Genomic DNA, 22,249 nt, shown 5'->3' on the forward strand with positions numbered 1-22,249 from the left:
AACTGTGTGTGAGAGAGAGAGAGAGAGAGAGAGAGAGCTGTGCATGAAGTGTGATTTTATTGTGGTGGAAGCAAAACAGCAAAAGTCAGAGTGAGTTCATGACGATGTTTATGTGAAGCGTAGTTTGGATCTTCTTTTGCTGCTGGTTCAGTCAATATTGTTTGGAGAGAGATAAAACTAACAGCTTTAGAATCAGCGCAAAAAGGACGTAAACACAAAGCGTGGACCCGCCGAAACATCAGAATCGGCGAGCTGTCGGCTTTCAGCCCCGACCGTGTCTGTGCCGTCAGTGAGAAAGGCGACATCTCACTGATTCTGATGTGTCGGCGGGTCCGAGCTTTGTGTTTACATCTCTGTGCAGAATCCGTGTTCCTGCTCTCATTCACTGTTTCAGCTGTTTGGTGGTTGTTAAAGTTTTGTGAGGTTTAACCTGAGATTCTGACATTTCGGGCAAAATAAATTAATATTAAAAAATTGATTCAGGATTTTAATTAATCAATATCACGTTATCCAAGCCAGAATCGATTTTAATCGATGAATCGATTATTAAAACCCACTCCTAATTCAAAGCACTGAAGCATCGACTTGTTCCATTATCCAACAATGAAAACAAGAAACACAGACAGCTGGCCTTCAAAGTAAAAGCTGCTCCTTTTGAAACATGTTGGTGGTAAAATGTAAGAAGAGCTGAAGCACATAAATGATCTACGTGCCAAAATATTAAACACAGTTGATATATTTGTGTGAGTGTTGTGATTCAGGTGTAGATGTAATAATGTACATATAGCAGAGTTTCCTCTTCTAGATCAGCTGATCAGAGTCGGGCCAATCAGCTCTGAGCATGCTCAGTCTGAGTTATGGAGCCACATACTATGATTCACCATGGCAACGGCATGAGCAGAGGCTCCGTGTGAATCCAGAGGAGCAGGAACATGAATGATGACAGTAGATGATTGTGTGAAAGTGCTGGAAGCAAATGAGTGTGTGATGTTCTTTCAGTGTTGCACTTTGTAGACGCTCCCTGAGCACTGGTCTCACAGCCAGCTGCACATAGAGACCAGTGTTGTTAGTCCAGGTCAGAAGATGACTTGTTGGAATGAAAATGAGCTTGTAGTTTGTCTGCTTTAATAATGTGACTGGAAAAAGGTGTTGGACTTCAAATATGTCCATTTCTGTCACACTTCACCTTTAAAAGTGAAGCCATGTGGTTCCTGGAAGGAAAAACACGACTTTTTCAAGTCTTTGTCCTGTTTTTATGAGACATGTACGACTTTAATGTGAAACATTCAGAGTTTTTTCTCTTGTTGTGTTTGTTTGAAGCTGCTTCCTGTTGGCTTCAGCTGTTTGGAGTTTCCATTTTCTAAACTTCTACATTCTGAACCTTCTTCAGCTCTGAACAGATGATGAAACACTGAATGATTTCAAGCACTTTGTCTAATAAACTTACATCTTTCATTCTTTATACAGATTGAAGAGCTGTGGTTTGTCAGATATTGGCCTTGAATATCTGGCAGCAGCACTGAAGTCCAACCCCTCGTATCCCACAGAGGTGGACCTGAGTGGAACCTACAGCAACCTGAAGGGTTCAGGAGTGAAGCATCTGTGTGGTTTTCGGGAGAATCCACGATGTCGATTTGAAACTCTGGGGTCAGTCAGCATGTTTTAGTTGTGCTGAGATGAATATGATGTGAAAGTTGTGCTGACACTAAACTGCAGACATCAGGCTGATATTATACTGATCCACACTGAGGATCTTCATGGTAAAGTCTGTTTTCTTCTTCTCTGGTTTAGTCCATTGACTGCAGCAGAACAATGTTCACATTTCAAACAGTGATACTCAACGTATGGCCCGCGGCCCACACGCGGCCTGCCCACCTTTCCTGATTCAGAGAGAGGGGACCCTGATTAACTGTGTAGCTTCTTCCTCACAGTTCTAAGTATCAGACACAACAATGAATAATCCACAGCTGACTGTCTTTAGCAGGTCAAAGGTCACGGCACACAGCACCCTGTGAAACAGTTTGGAGCAGGAATTCTTGCACATTTACAAACTGACACTGCTGCACGGCATGCTGGGTAATGCTAGCTGCTCAGGTATGGGCGTGCTAATGGCTGTGAGGCTCTGTGGCTGCAGAACACCGAAGAAGAGAAAAGAGAGGTGGAGGATGAAGAAAAGAGGCGGAGATGAAGCAGAAGTTTTGCTCCAGAGAGGAGCTGTGTCTGTGTGGGCGGGGCTCAGGCTGCTCCGCCCACACAGTGACAGTGAAGCAGGTGAAGAGTAATAAATGAAGACAGCAGACAGTATTTGATAAGTTGATGTGCAAACATGTAGGTCGTGTCCAAATTCATGGGCTGCATCCTCCTGAGGCCGCATTTGTAGACCGATTACGTCACAGCGACACGTCGAAGGCTGTCCAAATTCGTAGACTCCTCCGAATGCAGCCAACAAATGCGTCCTCCTTTTCCCCGAATTTGAAGGATGGGTCGGGTGTGTCCTTCGTGGCCTACCATATCCCAGAATTCATAGCGCGGCCCAGCCAAACTCCAGTTTCCAACAATGGCGGCCGCTACTAAGTTTTAAAATTACTCATACTAATCTTTCTCGGTCACAAAATAAACTTTTAACATATTTTCAGGCGAGAAAGTAGCTGTGTAAACATCAAATATCTGCTCGGTTTATCAAGATACCGCATATTTGCAAAAGTGCTTCGACGTTTTCGGAGACGTCTGCTACCCACCAGCTCGATAGCTCGCCGGGAGCTCGAGGGTCACTGAAGCCGCCGAGAACGGCACAACTCCCGGCACATCATTTTCAGATCACCGCGGACTTTCGCTACTCAGGTTAAACGTGATATATAAGTCACTTAGACAACCTCAAAATGTTATTGTTGGGCTTTTTTCAGTGTTTTGTTTGTTCGTGAGTAAATCGGTTTGGCTGAGATTAAAGTTATTAGATTAGATTAGATAAAATAAAACTTTATTAATCCCCCAGGTGGGTTCCTCCTTGGTCTTTACAGAGCTGACTAAACGTCAAACAGAAAACTGATTAAACAGAAGTATGAGACGGTCGAGAATTTACGCCAGTGTCCTGTTATATTTTAGATAGCAAGGAGCAGACGGCTGAGTTTATTAAACTCCACCGAGACAGCGGTGACGCTAATCAGAAGGCTAGACCGTCCAATTTCCCCAGCCGTTTATTTCCAGCCTACCCGACCTTCTGAGGACCCAGCCCACGTAGACCGCAAAGGCCGGGTCCTCGGGAGGATGCAGCCCATGAATTTGGACACGACCGTAGAATGATGGTGGCAGCTACAGAAACAGGTCCATACAGACTGAAGCGTGTCTCAGTCTGAATGTACACTGTTGTTATAAGAGCTGTGGAAACTCAGGTCAAAAGGACGAAACCACACTGCTGACAGTTCCAGGACATTCACAGAGTTACAGCATCATTTGTGACCATAAAGACAGAAAGCTCATCCAAATCCTGGGATTAAAAGTCTGTCCTGGTGGTGTCCAGTCAAACACGTCTCTGTGAAAGCTTCAATCCAACAGGCTCCAAAGTCCTTCTGCTCATTTCCTCGCCGGGTTCTTGATGCTCCTGTACCATCTCTCTGTCATCCTCCTCGCTCCCTCTTTGCACTCACAGTCTTTGTGCATCATTAACACTCACATGTGGAAACCCAAAGTTTTACTGGGCAGAAGATGATCATCAGTGACTCTGTCTTTAAAACACTCTTGTTAGAAATGTTCGACTTTAATGTGAAACATTCAGAGTTTTTTCTCTTGTTGTGTTTGTTTGAAGCTGCTTCCTGTTGGCTTCAGCTGTTTGGAGTTTCCATTTTCTAAACTTCTACATTCTGAACCTTCTTCAGCTCTGAACAGATGATGAAACACTGAATGATTTCAAGCACTTTGTCTAATAAACTTACATCTTTCATTCTCTATACAGATTGAGGAGCTGTGATTTGTCAGAGATCAGCTGTGATTATCTGGAAGCAGTGCTGAAGCTCAACCCTTCGTATCCCAGAGAGGTGGACCTGAGCTACCACAAGCTTCAGGATTCAGGAGTGAAGCAGCTGTGTGTTCTTCTGGAGAATCCACAACATCAAATTGAAACTCTGAGGTCAGTCTCCACGTTTTAGTTGTGCTGACACTGTCGATCTGTGGAACTAAAACCTTTATACAGGAAGTCTGGTTCAGCTCTTTGTAGACCTTCTAATCTCTGATGCTCTGAGTCTTACTCAGTAGATGATGCAGAGTTGTGAAGCCGATGTGGGTGAGGACACTCGCCCAGCTCTAACTACTTTGACGTCCAGGCGGCTTCCCTGCTTGTCCTGATACAAACAAACCTGAGTAACCTTGCAGGTCAGATCTCATCAGTCACACCTGTTATGGCAGCTCTCCTCTAGATTGTAGTTCTTGTTAACCTGGGATGGTTTTAGAAGCCTGGACCACAGACTGCAAGGGAAGATATTACTGGGAAAGGCCAAAGCAACCTATTAGACCCATTAAACACTAACATAGATGAATACTCAGATTTAAACCTTTATTGTTTCACAAAGGGTTAAAAAGGGAACGTCCACAGTTTAGACTGCAGCAGATTTTATTAAAGCAGTTTGACAGGAGCAAAGCAAAAACACAAAGAATAAGTGTTTCACATATTAATACATATAACATAATAATAAAAGAAAAGCAAAATAATGATACAAAAGAATGAAAAAGTTGTCCAGAGCAGCAGGATGTCTGAGGTCTGCAGAAACACAAAAACACAGCAGCTAAAAATAGTTGTTGAAAGAAAACGAGGTGGGAGCTGCTGATTCCTGAGCTTTGATACTGGATTAGCTTCAGTAGTTATTCCCATCACTGCTGTAGGAGCTACATTTAGTCACAGCTGATTGTCTCCTTTGACCAATCAGAAGACTACTGTTGTAAAAACAACCAGACAAAGAACCAATGAGAGTGAAGAACAGGATAAAGAGCTCGTGTGATGGAGGCAAAGCAATAATCAGCAGACTGTAGCAGTTTCTATCTGGATGAAAGTAGAAGGAGCTCAGTGGAGCTCAGTCCCATATCTTTGGTTAGAAACAACATCAGTGATTTCCTGCTGCTCGAGATGATTCCAGCAGCTCTCATTACAGCAGCTGATGAGAGAAACAGCTGATGGCTCACAGCTCGTGCACTGTTGGATCTCCAGATGTTCACGTGGCTGAAGTCTGTGAAGAAACTGTGGTCCACGTAGTTCACACGGCCTCAGATTGGACCGAGCTCCCTGGATCACTGCAGCATCCTCAGCTGGTACATGGACGTCTCTGCTCCTCAGTCTTGGAGCCCCTGCAGGTCCGTCCACACCACCAGGGTCTTCTCACTCACCTTTCCTTTGTCCTCGTCCTTCATCGGCCGTGCTGTGTCTTTGTTCCTGCGGTGTTGTTCCCACGATGCAGCGCTGATGTTCCCTCCTTGAATGCACAACAAGTACGGTGCTGGTCTTTCTCGGGTGGAGCAGAGACAGATTGAAGTCTTTCAGGCTTTAGTGCTGACTTCCCTGACAGAGGCTGGACTCCATGGTCTGCACAGGAGGCTTCTACACTGTGTGGAGGTGACTCCTGGACTCGAAGACAGGCTGCAGGTACATGTGTGATGAAGAGGAGCTACAGCAGTGTGATGGAGCTGCAGGTGTGAAGGAAGTCCTGCTGTCCTGTCCCACCCTCATCTTTGCTTCCTCTGTCTTCTCTGGACTTGTCCTCCTGTTTCAGAAACAGCACTGCTTCATGCCGAGGGTGGACGGGAGCGTTGGCTCTGATTCTTTTACCGTCCACCACAAGGAGACACTGATGCTGACCTCCTGATTCATCTGCATGTGTTCTGCTTCACACTGCTCACCTCCACCAAAGACTTCACAAACATCTTCTTTCTTTGAGTCCAGTTTGTCCCACAAACACTTCCAAATCTCCTCCTCTGAGATTCTGCAGCTTCTTGCAGTGTGACTCAGCTGACTTCTGACAGACCACAGACTGGCACAGCATCCACATGTGTCTCCTTTCAAACAGGCTCTTGATGTTTCCTCCCACATCATTCTGGCCTCTCAGTCTCCTTTGTTCTCCAGCTCTGTAGCTCCAGCTGGTGAAGCTTCAGTTTTCCATGTTGGTAACAGTAAACTACAGCCTCTGCTGTCAGCTGGGTAACTAAACAGAGCTGCAGCACGTCTCTGCGGTGGTGCTACATCCAGCCTGCAGACGGCCGTCTACATGTTGTAGTGGTTTACAGTCACCAGGGGGCGCTGTCCCAGCCATGCAGGCAGTGGGCTGCTCTGCTTGTGCTGTTGTTGGTGAAGCTGAAGTGAAAGCGAGAGTTAAAACCCTGAACAGTGTCCACTGAGCTTCTCATGCTATTCTCATGCTCAAAGAAGTTTAACAGGAAGGACGACTCGTCCATCAGGCGTCCAGCTGTCCGTGACCGTGTCCACAGCAGAGTGTGACCGAGGCTTCATGCTAACACGCACACATGAAGCTAATACCACCACGAGCAGCTGCTCAGTGGATTTGGAGGACAAATGTCTGCAGCTTCTCACAGGCAGTATGCAGAATGTGGATCTCCACAAAGACTGTGGAGAGCTCGTCCCACACTCTAAATCCACACTTGTCTGCACAAAACTTCTCACACGTTCCCGTCACAAGTGTCTTCTAAGTGAAGCTACCAGGTTCAGGTCCAGCTTGTTTATCTGGAGCTGCAGTAGATGATCCATCCTCACAAAGCAACACAGCAGATATGCAAACACACAACACAACCAAAGGATTCTCTCTGCATGTCTGTGGCTGATGCTGCTGGAACGAAGCTGTTTGAAACCTTGTTGTTCTGCACTTTGGGACCAGAAGAGGAAACTGAAGCTCTGTGCAGAGGGTTCAATGGAAGCAGCCAAGCGCTGTAAGTGTCTGCTGTACAGGGATGCTGGTTCAGCTGTGGCTCAGTTTCACAGTGTGACTCAATAAAAGCAGCAGGAAATCAAAGCTTGATGCTTTCATCAGTGTGGAAATAAGAAAGTTTCCTGTGACAGATGCTGGAGCTCTTTCACTCTCAGCTTCACAGTTTCAGCTTCAAACTTCTTCCAACATGTTTCTAACACGGCCACATTCCACCTTAATGGAGCTGATATCTTGTGCATCAGCACATTTTCTAAAGGCAGCGATCACATCTTTAGTTTTGGATGTTTAACTGCAGATTGTTTATGTGTTTATAGCACATTAATTACAGCAGCAGCGTTGACCACAGTGCTGTACAAGAATCCAAAATAACGATTAAAATAACTCCTAATATTAATATCACACATCAAATATCAAATAACTCTCATGCTGTATTAAAAGCCAGTGAATACAAATGTGTTTTAAGAGCAGATTTACAGAGACTGACAGCAGGAGCTGGGGCTGTTCGATAGAACGATGTATATATGATGACCATATGAAAACGTCTATCGTTTCATATCACGCTCTTTGTTTCCTGCTTATGTGTTTGTGTTTTCCAGATAAAGCTTTCAAAATAAATCTGAAGATCCTGTTGAGAGTTTTCAAAATAAACACAATACATTACTGCGGTCGCTGGTTTATCGAGTTACGTTCTAAAAATAAGTCTCAGAATGAAGTAGCAGCTTTATGTTTTACAAGTATTATAGAAGTTTTAAGGCAGTTAAACCCTCACTGCACACTTTCTACACTTTTCTCAGACAGGCATGAACATTTTCACACTTTTCTCTCTTGTTTAAACAAAGTTCAAACCTTCATAGAAAAATAAGTTCATTATTAAAGAGTGAAAGCAAAGTGTTTCTGAAATGTGTCAAATCAGCCTTTGCTGGCATTAAATGAGCTTCTGTGTGAGGAGCACTCGTCCATGGCCTGGGCTCCTCGCTGTCAGGTAAAGTTTCATAAAGCTTTTGAGTTTTTCTGCAGATAATGTTGGTGTCCAGCACGATGTTCTTTTTCCTGCGGTCACTGAGCCACAAAGCCAAAGCTGACTCCATCCTTACGATGTTCTTGTTGTGGACAGTTACAACCTTTTTGCCTCCTTGTTGAAACTATGATGGTCAGCATCTTCCTCTGCCTTTGGCTGCTACCACAGGTGCAAAACGTCTCGTCATCATTGTTGTTTGTTGGGACAAAACGTACAAACATACAGTGCAGCACTGCAGAGTCACACTGCTGTAAATTTGAACACATTCTGTACTGTACAGGAGACACGGCACGAGATTGGCTGACAATGGTCTACAGCCAATCAGGACGCAGAACACAACGCGCTGTAAAAAACAAAAACATGCAAAATTGCACAAAAAAGATCAGCGAAACAGCGAGGCCGCCAAAGGTGAACTGTGTTACAGCGAGGGACCAGCGTATATGTGGTTGTTGGGACGATAAATGTCTTTGAGCTTGTGTCAGAAGACGAGCTGCAGCTTTCTGGACCAGCTGCAGTCTTGCCAGGCAGGTCCCACTAACTCCAACATATAAGGAGTTACAATAATCCAGCTGGGACGTCATGAAAACGTGGATCGCCCGTTCAAGGTTTTTAAAAGATAGAAATGATCTCACCTTAGATAAAAGCCTCAGTTTGAAGAAAGACCGCTGTACAACTGAGCTCAGCTGTTTTTCAAATTGCCGTCAAATATAAGCCCCAAATGTAATAATGCGATTTAATAAAAGAGCTGAACCAGTCTAATAGAGCGCCCTTGATGCCGCCATGCTCCAATGGTGAGGTCAAGATGCTGTGGTCAAGGCAGCGGTCAGATCCAAAAGCACAGCGGAGTCTCCTGATCAGTGGCTGATAAAAGATCATTAAGAACTTTCCAAAGGGCAGTTTCAGTGCTGTGAAGAGCTTTAAAACCAGACTGAAACCTTTACAACAGATTGCAGCTGAACAAATATAATCTTTTACAAAATCTTCGACAGGAAGGGAAGCTTTGAAATAGGCCTGAAGTTTGAGCGGACAGAGGATCCAGATCAGGTTTTTAGTACAGGCTGTACAACAGCATGTTTAAAACAGGCTGTACAACACCTGAACTAAGACTGCTGTTAAAAATCGCTAAGATGTCGGAACCGACAACCTTTAAAATCTTTTTAAACACGTGTTGGAACAACTTCATTTGGACAAGATGATGTCTTTATAGCATCACATCGTTCCTCCACCTGATCAAACCACACAGGCTCAAACTGATCAAAAACAGCTGAGCAGGTGAATATTTTAGCCCCGGTGCGATCTCGGGCGAGAGTATCGATGATGGCCAAAGGGCAGCGTCCAGCTCTACGGCCGCTGAAGAGCAGACTCAACAGACGCGCGTGATGTGGATCCTACTGCTCTAAAACTGGAGCTTCTTCAATCCATTAAAGAGGACATTAGTACGCTGTTAAAAGAAGAACTCAGAAATGCATTGAAAGAAGATTTTGACAATATAAGGGCTGACGTGCAAGGACTGAGAAATGAGATCGCTAACAGCATGGCGGCAACGTGCGGCGAAGTTGATGGAGTAAAGGTTACAATGAAAGAAGCTGAGGATGGGCTGTCAATGTGGAGCGATGAGGTGACCACCCTGCAGTCTACAGTAGAGAGTATGAAGGAGGAGCTGTCTGACCTGAAGGATAAATGTGATGAAGGCAGGAAGCGGAGAGCTAACATCCACATCATAGGGATCCCAGAGGGCCTGGACTCGAGCTCCTCCACGGCCGTATCCGTGCTACTACGTGAAGTGCTGGGTATGGATAAAGACGTTATTGTCGACCGCTCACACAGGAGCCCTATCCTGAGAAAGCCAGCTGGTAACCCGCACGCCGTCATAGCCGAGCGTCACTACTACCAGGATTGTGTGGCTACGCCGTGCCAGGGCCCAAGCCCCGCTTGAGTTTAACGGACAACCTATTGCAATATTACGACTGGGCGATATGACCCAAAGTTCATATCTCGATATTCTTTAGCTGGATGGCGATATACGATATATATCTCGATATTTTTAAAGCCAGAAAGTACGAACAAAAAGAGAGTTCTTAGTCAAAGCTGTGTCCCAAATCTCACACAGGCACATTTATTAACATACAGCGTAGATGTACATGAAACAATTACTCAGGAATAAATGATCAGCATTTATTAAATAATAATGCTCCATAAATAAAAGAAAACAATGTTGTTTTTGTGCATAACAAAAAGCTCACAATCGTGCAGTCAAAATGTAAACAGACGCTGAGCATAATAACAAGCAGCTGCTCTGTTCCCAGGTTCTACTGCGTGACTGACAGCCTGGAGTTTGAAACCCTCTTTGTAACCGTGTCTCTTACAGGTGCCATTTATGGTCCTTATACACACTCAATACAGTAATATTACGTTGAAGCAGAGTACGTATCACTCCGCGAGGCTCCTCGTAGCTGTAATGCTCCAACAATCCATCAAGCGGTGCGGCCTCGTAGCTGAGCAAAGTCGTACCAAAACATCTTTTGAAAGGTTTCTGAGCGCCGTGTAGCACATAAAATCGGTTCAAGGTCAGTAAGCACAACCAGAATTCATCCATAAGGCGCACTGTCGATTTATGAGAAAATTACAGGATTTTAAGTGCAGAAAACATAGTTTATGGTTTTCCTTTGATCTTAGCAAATATCTACGCCTCTAATTGGGACGATCACAGATTTTTCACTAATGTCTTTGCGCGGCTCCCCAATATGTCATCACACAATATCATCTTTGAGGGAGACCTAAACTGCTCATTATCTGCTATGGACCACAGTTCACACAAAAGTACACTTAGTCCAAAGTCAGCATGCGTCATTCAGAGCTTTCTTGATAATTATGGGCTGGCTGATGTATGGAGATTTCATAATCCTGCTTCACGTCAATACTCTTTTTTTCTAATGTCCATAAAACATATATTTGTATAGAAAAACGTCTCCCTTTAGTTACAGAATGTGATTATAAGACTCTGGTGATTTCTCCTCTTGTTTTTTCAATGTGTATTCCTGATGCCTGCTCCAACTATCAGCCATGGAGATTCAACTCAGTGTTGTTAGCAGATGAAGAGTTTGTCAGTTACAAAAGGTCTCAAAGAGATTTTTTTTCTATCAATCAGACCCCAGAGATGTCATCATCAGTTATTTGGGAATCTCTAAAAGCATCTGAGAGGCCAAATAATTTCATTTTGTGCCAAACAAAGTGCAACACTGAAAGAACATCATCCATAAATATTGAGTAAGAACTGGACTCTCATACAGCGAGACTCAAATGCCTTTAAACATCAGCTTATCCTGCTGATCCAAGTCCAACACTGAGTTTGTAAAAACATGTTTGTCAATCATTTTGTTTGGTTTCTGAGGAAAATGATTCAATAAGTTGCTGCTAATACACAACATTTCATCATATTTCCTCATAACCCTCTTTTGTCTGACCATTTGATCCCATTTGAATTTGCAATAAAGGATCCACAGAGTTTGGTGACAATAATGACAGTAGATGTTTGTGTGAAAGTGCTGGAAGCAAATGAGTGTGTGATGTTCTTTCAGTGTTGCACTTTGTAGACGCTCCCTGAGCACTGGTCTCACAGCCAGCTGCACATAGAGACCAGTGTTGTTAGTCCAGGTCAGAAGATGACTTGTTGGAATGAAAATGAGCTGCTTTAATAATGTGACTGGAAAAAGGTGTTGGACTTCAAATATGTCCATTTCTTTCACACTTCACCTTTAAAAGTGAAGCCATGTGGTTCCTGGAAGGAAAAACACGACTTTTTCAAGTCTTTGTCCTGTTTTTATGAGAAATGTACGACTTTAATGTGAAACATTCAGAGTTTTTTCTCTTGTTGTGTTTGTTTGAAGCTGCTTCCTGTTGGCTTCAGCTGTTTGGAGTTTCCATTTTCTAAACTTCTACATTCTGAACCTTCTTCAGCTCTGAACAGATGATGAAACACTGAATGATTTCAAGCACTTTGTCTAATAAACTTACATCTTTCATTCTTTATACAGATTGATGGGCTGTGGTTTGTCAAAGATCAGCTGTGATTATCTGGCAGCAGCACTGAAGTCCAACCCCTCCCATCTGAGAGAGCTGGACCTGAGATACAACGACAAGCTGCAGCATCCAGATGTGAAGCAGCTGTCTGATCTTAAGAAGAGTCCAGACTACAGACTGGAGACTCTGAGGTCAGTAGAGTGATGGAGTGAGTGGGTGGTGCTGTCAGCAGTGTTGTACTAAACACAGTCAGTATGAAACAAAGATCCAGTGTTTCCTGTAAAGCTGCAGCTTCTCAGTGAAGCTGTGAGAGGAGAACGGTGGCAGGCTTCAGGATTGGACACAAACACTTCCTGTTTCTCACCTTTATGGTCACCATAGTAACGTCTGACACGCTCTGATCAAACACTGTCAACAGCCAATCAGCTCTCTGAACAAAGCAGCACGCAGACCAATGACTGCATTGATTTCCAAGTTTAAAGCAGTGAAGAACACAGTCTGTAGGTGAGGAAGAATTTAGTGAGAGCAGATGTTTGGATGGAATTCCTCCAGTTAACAGCTGGAACCGTCCATCTGGATTGTTGGGCTTGTTGTTGGGGTTCCTACAGAGCTCAGAGTGGACACACCAAGGTTCTTCTAATGAATGAAAGTCCAAACTCAAACTAGGAGGGAAAAACATTTTCAGCAACTTCAATAAAAATCCAAAGATTAGAAAAAGTGAAGCAACAATGAGTCCTAGTACAGTCCCAGCACTGACGTCCCTGCTGCTCTTTATACTGGATGTGCTGCATCACTGACTGACAGCTGATGAAGAGTCTCTGGAAACACTCGTTTATCTCCTCTGCTCTTCCTCCTTCTCTCTGCAGGTGGAGGTGATGATGGTAAACAGGACGGTGTGTGTGCTGAGAGAGGAGCAGCTGTGTCCTGATGATCCAGAGAGGTTGAAGCAGCAGCAGCTTGTGTGTAGAGACGCTCTGACTGGGCCATGTTACTGGGAGGTGGAGAGGAGAGCTTCATCCAGCAGTGACTGACAGAGGAATGAAGTGCAGATGACTGTCAGTGCTGCAGAGTGAACTGCTCTGAGAACAGCTCCACTGTCAGACACAATGTAGAGTCCAGCATCAGCCCTGTGTGTCCCTCTGGATCTGACAGAGGATCATCAGTGTATCTGGACTGCTCTGCTGCTGCTCTGTCCTTCTACAGTCTCTGCACAGTCTCTGTCTCACTCTGGAAAGATTTTACAACTTGTTGTAATTACAGAACGTTAATATAATATTCAAACATGTGATCTTCTCTTTATTTCTGAATCTTTACCAAATAAAGAAAAACCAAACTAACAAACAGAAGCTGTCGTGTCCTTTTTCACCACATCTGTGAATCTTTTCTGTGTTTTTCCTCTTTTCCTCCTTCCTGCAGCTCCATCTTCATCATTCTGTGTCCAGTATATGTGAACACGTCCAAAGCATCTGAGCCTCATGTTACCCGTTTGTGTGAGTTACGCCTGTCGTTGTGTTGTGGTGTATAAATAAGGGGCAGGAGACAGCGCTGGATCTCTGAGTTCTTTACTCTCAATTTCTGCAACATCTGCAATATCTAGAAATGCAAACCTGTGAGCTGTGTGTGTTGTGCGTCTGCTCGGCCACCTCTCCTCCGGCCATGCTGGAAGCAGCTGTGCGTTTGACAGTTTTATCGACTCGACAATAATCGAACAAATTAAATGTTCAAAAATATCAACTTAAGCACTTCAAAGTCAACAAAAAGCTTAAAACAATGAAATAATATTTCACTGACAAAACAACAGCTCATAAGAACGATACACAAAATAATACAGAAACAAACAAATAAAAGTTATTAACCAGGATCCATGTTTTTGTCACAAACACTGAATCAGCTGATTCACTCTTTATGTTTCTGAGTTTGTTTTGTGATTATAGTTCTGGTTTCTGTTTCTGTGTCTTCACTGTGTCCCACGTCTCCTTACTTTGGACTCTGTGTTATATTTCCTGTTTTACTTTGACAGTCCTGTGTTACTGTTTCCTGTCTCGTGTGTGTAATTGGTCCCAGCTGTGTTTCCCTCCTGCCTCCCGTTCCCTGATTACTAAACTGCGTCCACGCCGCCGGCGCTCCTCTCCACAGCTGGATTCCAGGATTTCAGAGCATCCAGCTGTGGTGAGTGATGGAGACACTTTCTCTGCTCCCTCAGTAATCAGGACAGTTTATTGAACATCAGAGGACATAAAGGACTGTTTTTCACCTGCCCGTTCTGAACCTGGACATTAAAGACTGCTGGCTTCAAGGACATTAATCCCAGTGTCAGCCAGCCAATAACAGCCTGTGTTTTTCAGCTCTTTAGGAGTCAGAAATGAGAAAGACACAGACTGCTAACCTCTCCCTGCATGAAATAAGCTCCGCCTCTTCCTGTCCTGTATATGAGGGATTCTGACATGAGACACAATGAGTTTCCTGTTTATTGTGACTTAAAGCGAGCAGCAAAGACACTAAACTGTGTGTTTCCAGCTGAAGCTGCTTTTTGTGTTGCTCCCACAATCCTGTCTAAAACAGTCAGTGAGGAAAACTCAGTTTATGCTTCCAAGCTCATTGTGAGAGGGCACATTGTGTTCCTGCAAGTGCTGATTTTGTCTGCATCCCTGAGTTTAGTGAGCTGCCTCCAAGGACTTGTGAAGCCCAGTGTGTTAAGGCTGCATCTCCCAGATGTTTCCACCTTTCCAGCAGAGACGATAAATGTTCCCACAAAGGCTCAAAGACGGTTTGATTTTCTGAGTGTTGGTTTGGCTGAAGTTACAGTTTTCACACAGCTGAATAAACGTCAAACAGAAAAGTGATTAAACAGAAGTGTGAGACGGTCGAGAGTTTACTCCAGTGTCCTGTTAGATTTTAGACAGCAAGGAGCAGACGGCTGAGTTTATTAAACTCCACCCAGACAGCGGTGACGCGGATCTGAAGGCCAGACCGTCACAGCCGCTCACTTCCCGCCTACCCGACCTTTGGAGGATCCGGCCCACGTAGACCTTGAAGGCCGGGTCCTCAGGAGGATGCAGCCTGTGAATTTGGACACGCCATGACACATGATGTTCTACAGCTGATGTGTTTAAGTGAGCTCTACAGGTGATCAGACTTATTAACGTTACCAGCATAATAAACTGTCCTGTCACTGAAGGTGTCTGCCCAACAAGGACGTGGTGCTGAATGCATCCAGACCCCTGCTGACTGTCTTTGCAGCTTCGGTCAAAGGTACAGTGTCCACTGTGACCCTGAGAGCAGGACACAGCCAGAGGTGAGTCAGCAGTTACAAACTAAATGCTGCTGACATGAATCAAACTGCTGGATAACCCACTGCTCATGAAAATGGCACCTTTCTGTTGCTTTTTGAGATTACTGAGAATATTTGAATTGTGACTCAGATGGCAGATCCAGGCTCTCAGCCTCCAGCTGAAACTTCCAGTCCTCCCCCAGCCAGAAGCTCTGATGCTGGGCTGAGAGACTTTGATCCTTCCCTGGATCCAGAAATCCAGGAGGGAGAAGGAGAACAGGACCTCCTTCCTGATCTGGAGAGGCCTGAGGGAAAGAAAGATGGAGCAGACAGAGCTTTGAACAAATCCAAACCTCCTGAGCTTCACCTCCACAAAGGTGCAGACACTGATGCACAGATTCACATGTGACACCTGCAGCGTCCAGCTTGTGCCGCTGACATTATCTCCACTCTGATACAAGCCTCATTCACTCGCTCACACACGTTCATACAATCACCTTTTCCTCACAGTCACACACATGAATGTAATGAGGGGAACTCGGGGTTCACTGTCATTCCTCAGGATACTTTGATATGCAGACTGGAGGCTCTGTGGATGAAACCACCGACTGTCTGAAGCACTCTGAAGTGTTCATGATGGACTTCATCCTGATTAACACTACAATACTTGTTAGAGGCCTTTTGTATGTAATAATATTCTTTTCCATTAAAGCTCTGAACATTTTCACTCTTTCAAGACCCAGGGCGTGGACTGTCCTTCTTGATGTGGTCTATAAAGGGCCCCCATATCTTCCTGAACTTCTCCATGGAATCAGACGTAGAGAACCGAATTTCTTCCAGGTATAAGCAGGAGACCATCTCCTCGAGCCACCTCTTGAAGCAGGGAGGGGAGGTAGATTTCCACTCCCCCAGGATCAGACGTTTGGCAATCACCATACCGAACATGAGGGCCTGTTGAACAGCAAAGGGAAGTGCCAAGGAGTCACCGGAGCAGCCCAGGATCGCCATAAGACAGTCAGGATACAGTTGCCTATCATAAACAGTGCTATAGAAACTAAAAATACTAGTCCAAAAGGGCGTAAGTGTAGAACAGGACCAAAAAAGATGGCCAAGAGTACCGTCCACAAGTTTCCATTTATCACATTTAGGGGAAACGTTAGGAAAGATCTTGTTCAATTTGGTTTTGGAGTAGTGCAGCCTATGGACAACCTTAAATTGAATTAACTGAAGCCGGGCGTTAACAGAGCATAGTTTTATCCGGCTTAACACTTCAGCCCATAACTCGTCAGTGATATCCAAACCAGTGTCCCTTGTCCAAGCCTCTTTAATATGGCAAGAGGGGGCTGCCGAAGAAAAAAGGTTAACAAGCCGAGAAATTAAGTGTTTTGAGGTGGGAGGTTCGTTCATTATATTGTAAAAGGCATGCTGTATGGGGATGGAATCTAAATTTGAGAATGCTTGCTTGACATAATTCCTAATTTGTAAGTACCGAAAAAAATGACTTGTAGGGAGATTGAACTTTGTTTGAAGCTGAGCAAAGGAAGCAAAATGATTGTCGATATAAAGATCCTTTATAGTAATCAACCCTTTGACAGGCCATTGTTTGAAAGCAGCATCCATTGTACTAGGCGTAGAGCTAGGATTGTGGCAGATCGGGGCAAAAGTTGAAACTACCGGGAGGTTCAAGATTCTCTTAATCTGATTCAATATTTTTATGGAGTTGCAAAGAATAAAGCCCTCACATGCACTTTTAATAACCGATTTTGAAAAGAAGATAGCTGGCAAGGATGCTCCAGTGTGCTCGATAGCAGTGCTAAGCTCCAATTCGAGCCATTTAGGACTGGACCCGCATCCCACAGCATCACCAACTATAGGCAGATTCCAGAAGACCCAGGCTCTGGCATTACAGGCCCAGTAATAATGTCTGAAAACTGGAAGGCCCAGACCACCCTCGTCCGAGGGCTTTTGCAAGTGAGACTTCGAGATGCGGGGGGGCTTGTAGGCCCAAACAAAAGGCATGATAATGGCATCCAACGCTTTGAAAAAGGAAGACCTGAGAAAAATAGGAACGTTCTGGAATAGGTACATGAATTTAGGGAGCACAACCATTTTGATTATATTGACACGGCCAAAAATTCCTCCACAAAAGAGAACTGGGAACATAAGTGCAGAGTGACAGAGGTGCTCAGCAGCCCTGCTGTTATATGGGAATAGAACCAGAATAGTCGGCAACCACTTGAGTTAAGTTAGCCAAAGAGATGCGACTCAGACTGACTTCATCATGTTGGCAACGTGTCTGCATTGATAAACTCCAGTTATTGACAAATCAGAGAATAATTCCAGTCATTCAGAGACAGATTGTGATTGTTTGGAGGATGTAATCGTTTCCCTTCAGGGAGCGTGTTGGACGCTCAGTGTCCGGGTGATTAGCTGATGCAACTACTTAGAATCAGTTTGTGAATATGAAGAAAATCAGTGCAGTCACTGGACAAACTCTGATTCTTCCTAGTTTCACTCTTGTTTCAGTCCAGTGTGACTGAGGTGGTAAAAAATGATCTGACTTTTAGCCACACAGCTGTCTGCTAGAGAAAAAGCCTTTGTGCACAACTTTCTTAAAGGCAAACGGCACCATGTTCACTGCAGCTGCAGCAAACGCAGCAAAGAGTGAAAGTTGGACTGAGAATGTTGTGACTGTTTCATGAGAAAGAGCAGGAAAACAAGCATCACACACCCAGACACAGTGCTGGGATTAGAATTAGACTTTAGAGCCAAATGTAGGACAAAAGCTTTAATATGAAAGAGGAAAACCCAACAACAGCCAGAGCATGAAGCTCAAAACTATACCAATCACCAAGAAAGCTGACAGGCCTGTGACACGTCAGAGACGCCGTTCAAATCATAAAGAAGTTGGTTTATTGACAAAATGTAAAAAACCAAGATAATCAAGTCAACCTTCAGTTTCGAGCGAGTAGACCAATCAGGCACAGCAGCAGCTCTAGAATAAGCAACAATTTGATGTATTACAAACAACCTTTCATATACACACATACATATGGCTCATATGCTGTTTAAAAAGGCCTCAAAGACCCAACAGATTACACAAAGTACAAAAACACTTTCATTCAGACAACAGTCAGCTGTGCACGAGACAGAGAGCCGACTACAGTTAGTAACATGGACTCACTTTGTTTCAGACACGACACAAAGTAACACAAAGCCACAAAGAGCAGAAACATCAAAAAGGAGGCAGAGCAGCAGCAACTCTCCATGAGCTGTGAGGCTAACAGCCACCCACACTTCCTGTGATGCATAATGAAAACAACATTAACCTGAAGGATGATAACAACAGAAAGAAGTCTAAGCTAACGTTACACAGCGCTCACACAGCGCTGACTGTACAGGCCTCACACAGCTACGACCTGCATCCACAACACCTGATTCTACTGAACACAAACAAGTTAATGATATATGAGCAATCCAGGGAAGGCTTCCAGGAAGGTGAGGATCCAAAGACAGCTCTACAACAGCATCAGTCAGCAACAATGTTACTAATCACTGACTCTTTCATCCTTTTATACTCAATCAAAAAGTGCTGTGTTCACATTAGTTTCTGCTGAAATCCAGAGACTGAAAATGCGTCTTTTTAAAGTTTGAATAAACTGACTGAACTTGTCACGAGTCCAACCGTGAGGAACACTTCCCCCCATGACACATCACAGGACAACGTCTCAGTGGAGGGGGGACAGTAGCTCAGTTTAGGCAGTCACACTCAGAATCGATGCCTCCAGTCAGGGTCAAACGTGGTCCTCAGAAACCTGCAGATGTTTGGGCCAAGCTCTCACTGGTCTCTGCGTCTGTAGACTGAGCTGATGTTTCTCCAGGTGTCTGGTAAAAGGACGATGCTGCTGTCCAATGAGGCGAGGAGAGAAGTAGCCAAACAGGCGAGAGCCGTGAAGGAGGAACGGCGGGCAGCTCTGGATGCGCGACATAAATACCTGATGAGCAGGCTGGCCGACGCCGGCAGCCTGGAGGAGGCGGCGGTGGAAGACGCCATCGTCTCTGATGACAGAGTAAGTTCAGAGACGTGATCCTTCCTCAGAGTTGAACCTTTGAGTCATTAATGTCTGATTCTTCCAGTTCAGTCTGATCCATGAATTCTTTGCTGCAAACGGATCCAAGAAGCTGATTTTCTTCTATCAGGATGTCAAACAGGTAACTTTGATCACATTTCAATGACTGACACATGAAGGTCTAACCGCTCTTCATAATCTGCTGTCCTGTTTGTTGCAGCGTACTTTGTATTCATATCTTTTAATATCTGCCTTTCTCCCAGAGTCTGTCCTCCCGTCAGTCTTCCTTTGTGGACGCATCAAACTCAGCTGTGGCTCAGAGGAAACTCTTCCTCACTACGGGGAACTCTGAGGTTGGCTTCAGCTTTTTATGTTTAGTTCATGTGAGAATCACAGAAAAATGCTGATATGAGTGGAAGCTTCTGCTGGGAAATTGGCAAAGAGCAGATTATTGAACAGCGAGGCAGACAGTTCATTTCAGTGATGCCAGTTTATTAGAAACGAGGACTGTGGGGCTGCTGGAAGTCAGGACGGCCGTTCTCTGGATAAACCTGACAGCTGAGGTGGAGAGCAGGATTTATCCACAGACGGCTTCTTCCAAGCAAATGTCCTGAACACACCTGAGCTGAGGGTTACACAGTGTGTCCTGTGTGATCTCTGCTTTATGGTGGTTGAATCTCACAAATGTGACCATCAGACCTGACGACTTATTTGTGATGTTTTAATTAAAAATATCCTGGGTGAGGTGTTTGGGGCCTGTCCCATGAGGAGGAGTCTCCAGGGCAGACCCAGGACACACTAGAGAGGTTATATCTCTCAGCAGGCCTGGGAATGCCTCAGTATTGTCCTGGATATGCTGGAGGAAGTGGTTGTTTAGGGAGGTCTGGGATTCTCTGCTTAGACTGCTGCACCTGTGACCCGGGACCAGATAAACAGGAAATGGATGTTTGAAATTCAAAGAAATCCTCTTTTAATAATGAGGAAAAAAGACAGCAGGAGATCCATCGCAACTAACAAAACACTTCAAACACATCAATGCATCAACTTTAATCAACTTCATTTGGTTCAAATGAAGGAATCTAACAAAGCACTCACTAAAATGAAACACCAGTTAGTTTCCCGAGCTCAACAGGTCGAACACCTGAGTTTGGTTTGCGGTGCAGTTTTTATTTCTTCTAGATAACTTGGGTTATTTGCACAGGAAGGGTTTTTAAATGTATTTCTTAAGTACGATCTTATATGGGGGTTGATTTTATAGCATAACAGAATAATGTAATAACTCTAATAGAGTATAAAACATTTGCAGAATGAAGTACAAGGTGAAGAAAAGTCAGAACGTCCCTATTTGAAAATACAGTCTCAGAAGGTCAGAGATGGACAAATTCAGCTACAGAAACATGTGGCCATTTTTTTAAAGCCATAGAGCATATTACAGACGACACAAAGAGCAAACACTGTAAACTTCTAACCACAGACCTCACACAGCTCACACACGTCAGAGTGAAGCTGTCATTTTCTGAAGCTTCCACACAAGAGAACTGGCAACAAGGTGGAGTCCTCATGGATCACTAGCAGAGAAATGTGGGTGGGTGCCAGACCACATGGACTCGACTCACTTTATTTCATACAAAGGAGCAGACTAATGCTGTCATCCTTAAAGACTAACTAGAAACAAGCAGTGCGCTCGCATCGACTCGACTTGTTTTGCAAGTTTGAAGTGAGATGGTACTTTGGAGTCAGCCTCCCGAGATGATGGCTGGCTGGTTTTTGAAAAACATCTCATATTTATACAATGAGCAGCAGACTTTCCTGACTTGCAGAGGTCAACGTCCTCCTCAGTCATGCGCCATGAGTGGCACAGATACTATTCATCAAATAACTAACATGGCCTTGATTGTTACTCCAGAGACTTATCTGCGATGTAGCTTTATAGCATTTTCATTAGCAATCGTATGATTTGTGTTACAATGACCTTTGTGGACGGGCCCGGACCCCCAGGCCTCGTCCGTGACGCCGACGGTGAGCGCAACGTTTTTGTTTTCTTGCGCTTAAAATAACCTGATCAGCGTTCTGCGGACGGTTTGTTTACATTTCTCACATCTGTGATTGTTCACACGGGTTGGACACGAGCAGAGAGGGCTTTCAAGATGAAAAAGCCAACGTGAAACTTTAACGGACGACAAAGTTTTTCAATCAAATCTCCGTCACACCCTTCCTTGACCTCATCACGTTATCCACCTTAGTCAAGGAACAGTGGTTCGGGAAAATATGCATTTGTTTTTTGGACCAGTTTAAAACGTATCTCAACTAGTGATGTGCGGATCGATACTGAAATATCGATTCCTCCGATACCCGTCATTGTGTCCGGCCCCTTGGCGTGCACACTCACAACAATGGCTGAGCGTAAACAGAGTCATGTGCAGACGTATTTTACCTCCACGAACAGCTGAGACGTGGTTTGCCATACATGTGGCAAGAATGTGAGGTGTTGTGGTAACACCGCTGACCTGGTCAAACACCTCAGAGTGAATCATATCACAGAATATGACGAGCGTATGTTGAGGGGAACTGAAGAGGAGGAGAGGGAGAGGTGCTGCCAGGGCGAGACAGACGTCTCTCACGGAGTCCTTTAATGCTGCAGGCAGGCAACAAATAGCCACAACTTCAGGTTTTTCATTTCTATATGATAATTCTGCATCATTAAGTGATAAGAACAAGTAATCTGATGTCCTGTGATCATTACGACGCTATAATTTGAGATAAAATAAAAGATAGAGTAAAAAAATAAGTTTTTGTTCAGAGTATCGTATCAGATCAGTATCGTCGATACCAGCCTGAATTTTACTTGGTATCGGATCGGAAAGGAAATCAGTGGAAATCAAATCCTGCTTCTACAGGTGTCCAGTTCATTCACTCTGACCCCTCCAGATAAGCGTTGCCAGTTCTCACT

General features: G+C 44.4%; 2 protein-coding genes across 2 annotated transcripts in view; both read left to right on the forward strand.

Annotated features, from left to right (window-relative positions):
- LOC147302911 (NACHT, LRR and PYD domains-containing protein 3-like) overlaps nucleotides 1-4,142 on the forward strand; it is a 114,459-nt gene extending 110,317 nt beyond the window's left edge. The window contains exons 10-11 of the mRNA XM_086283609.1: nucleotides 1,468-1,647; nucleotides 3,950-4,142. Of these exons, the coding sequence (XP_086139735.1) occupies nucleotides 1,468-1,647; nucleotides 3,950-4,142 (373 nt within the window). The remainder of the gene's footprint in view (nucleotides 1-1,467; nucleotides 1,648-3,949) is intronic.
- A 14,956-nt stretch (nucleotides 4,143-19,098) lies between these two features.
- Nucleotides 19,099-19,706, forward strand: LOC147302917 (dynein axonemal heavy chain 5-like). The gene is made up of 3 exons (XM_086284565.1): nucleotides 19,099-19,299; nucleotides 19,367-19,441; nucleotides 19,563-19,706. Exons 1-3 carry the CDS (start codon nucleotides 19,099-19,101, stop codon nucleotides 19,704-19,706), a joined length of 420 nt encoding a protein of 139 aa, XP_086140691.1.
- The last annotated feature ends 2,543 nt before the right edge of the window (nucleotides 19,707-22,249 follow it).

The sequence above is a fragment of the Aulonocara sp. 'chitande type north' Nkhata Bay genome, linkage group LG23 (assembly GCF_057382095.1).
Source record: "Aulonocara sp. 'chitande type north' Nkhata Bay isolate Kocher_YH1m ecotype deep benthic linkage group LG23, A_spYH_male_GT1.1, whole genome shotgun sequence".
NCBI lineage: Eukaryota > Metazoa > Chordata > Actinopteri > Cichliformes > Cichlidae > Aulonocara > Aulonocara sp. 'chitande type north' Nkhata Bay.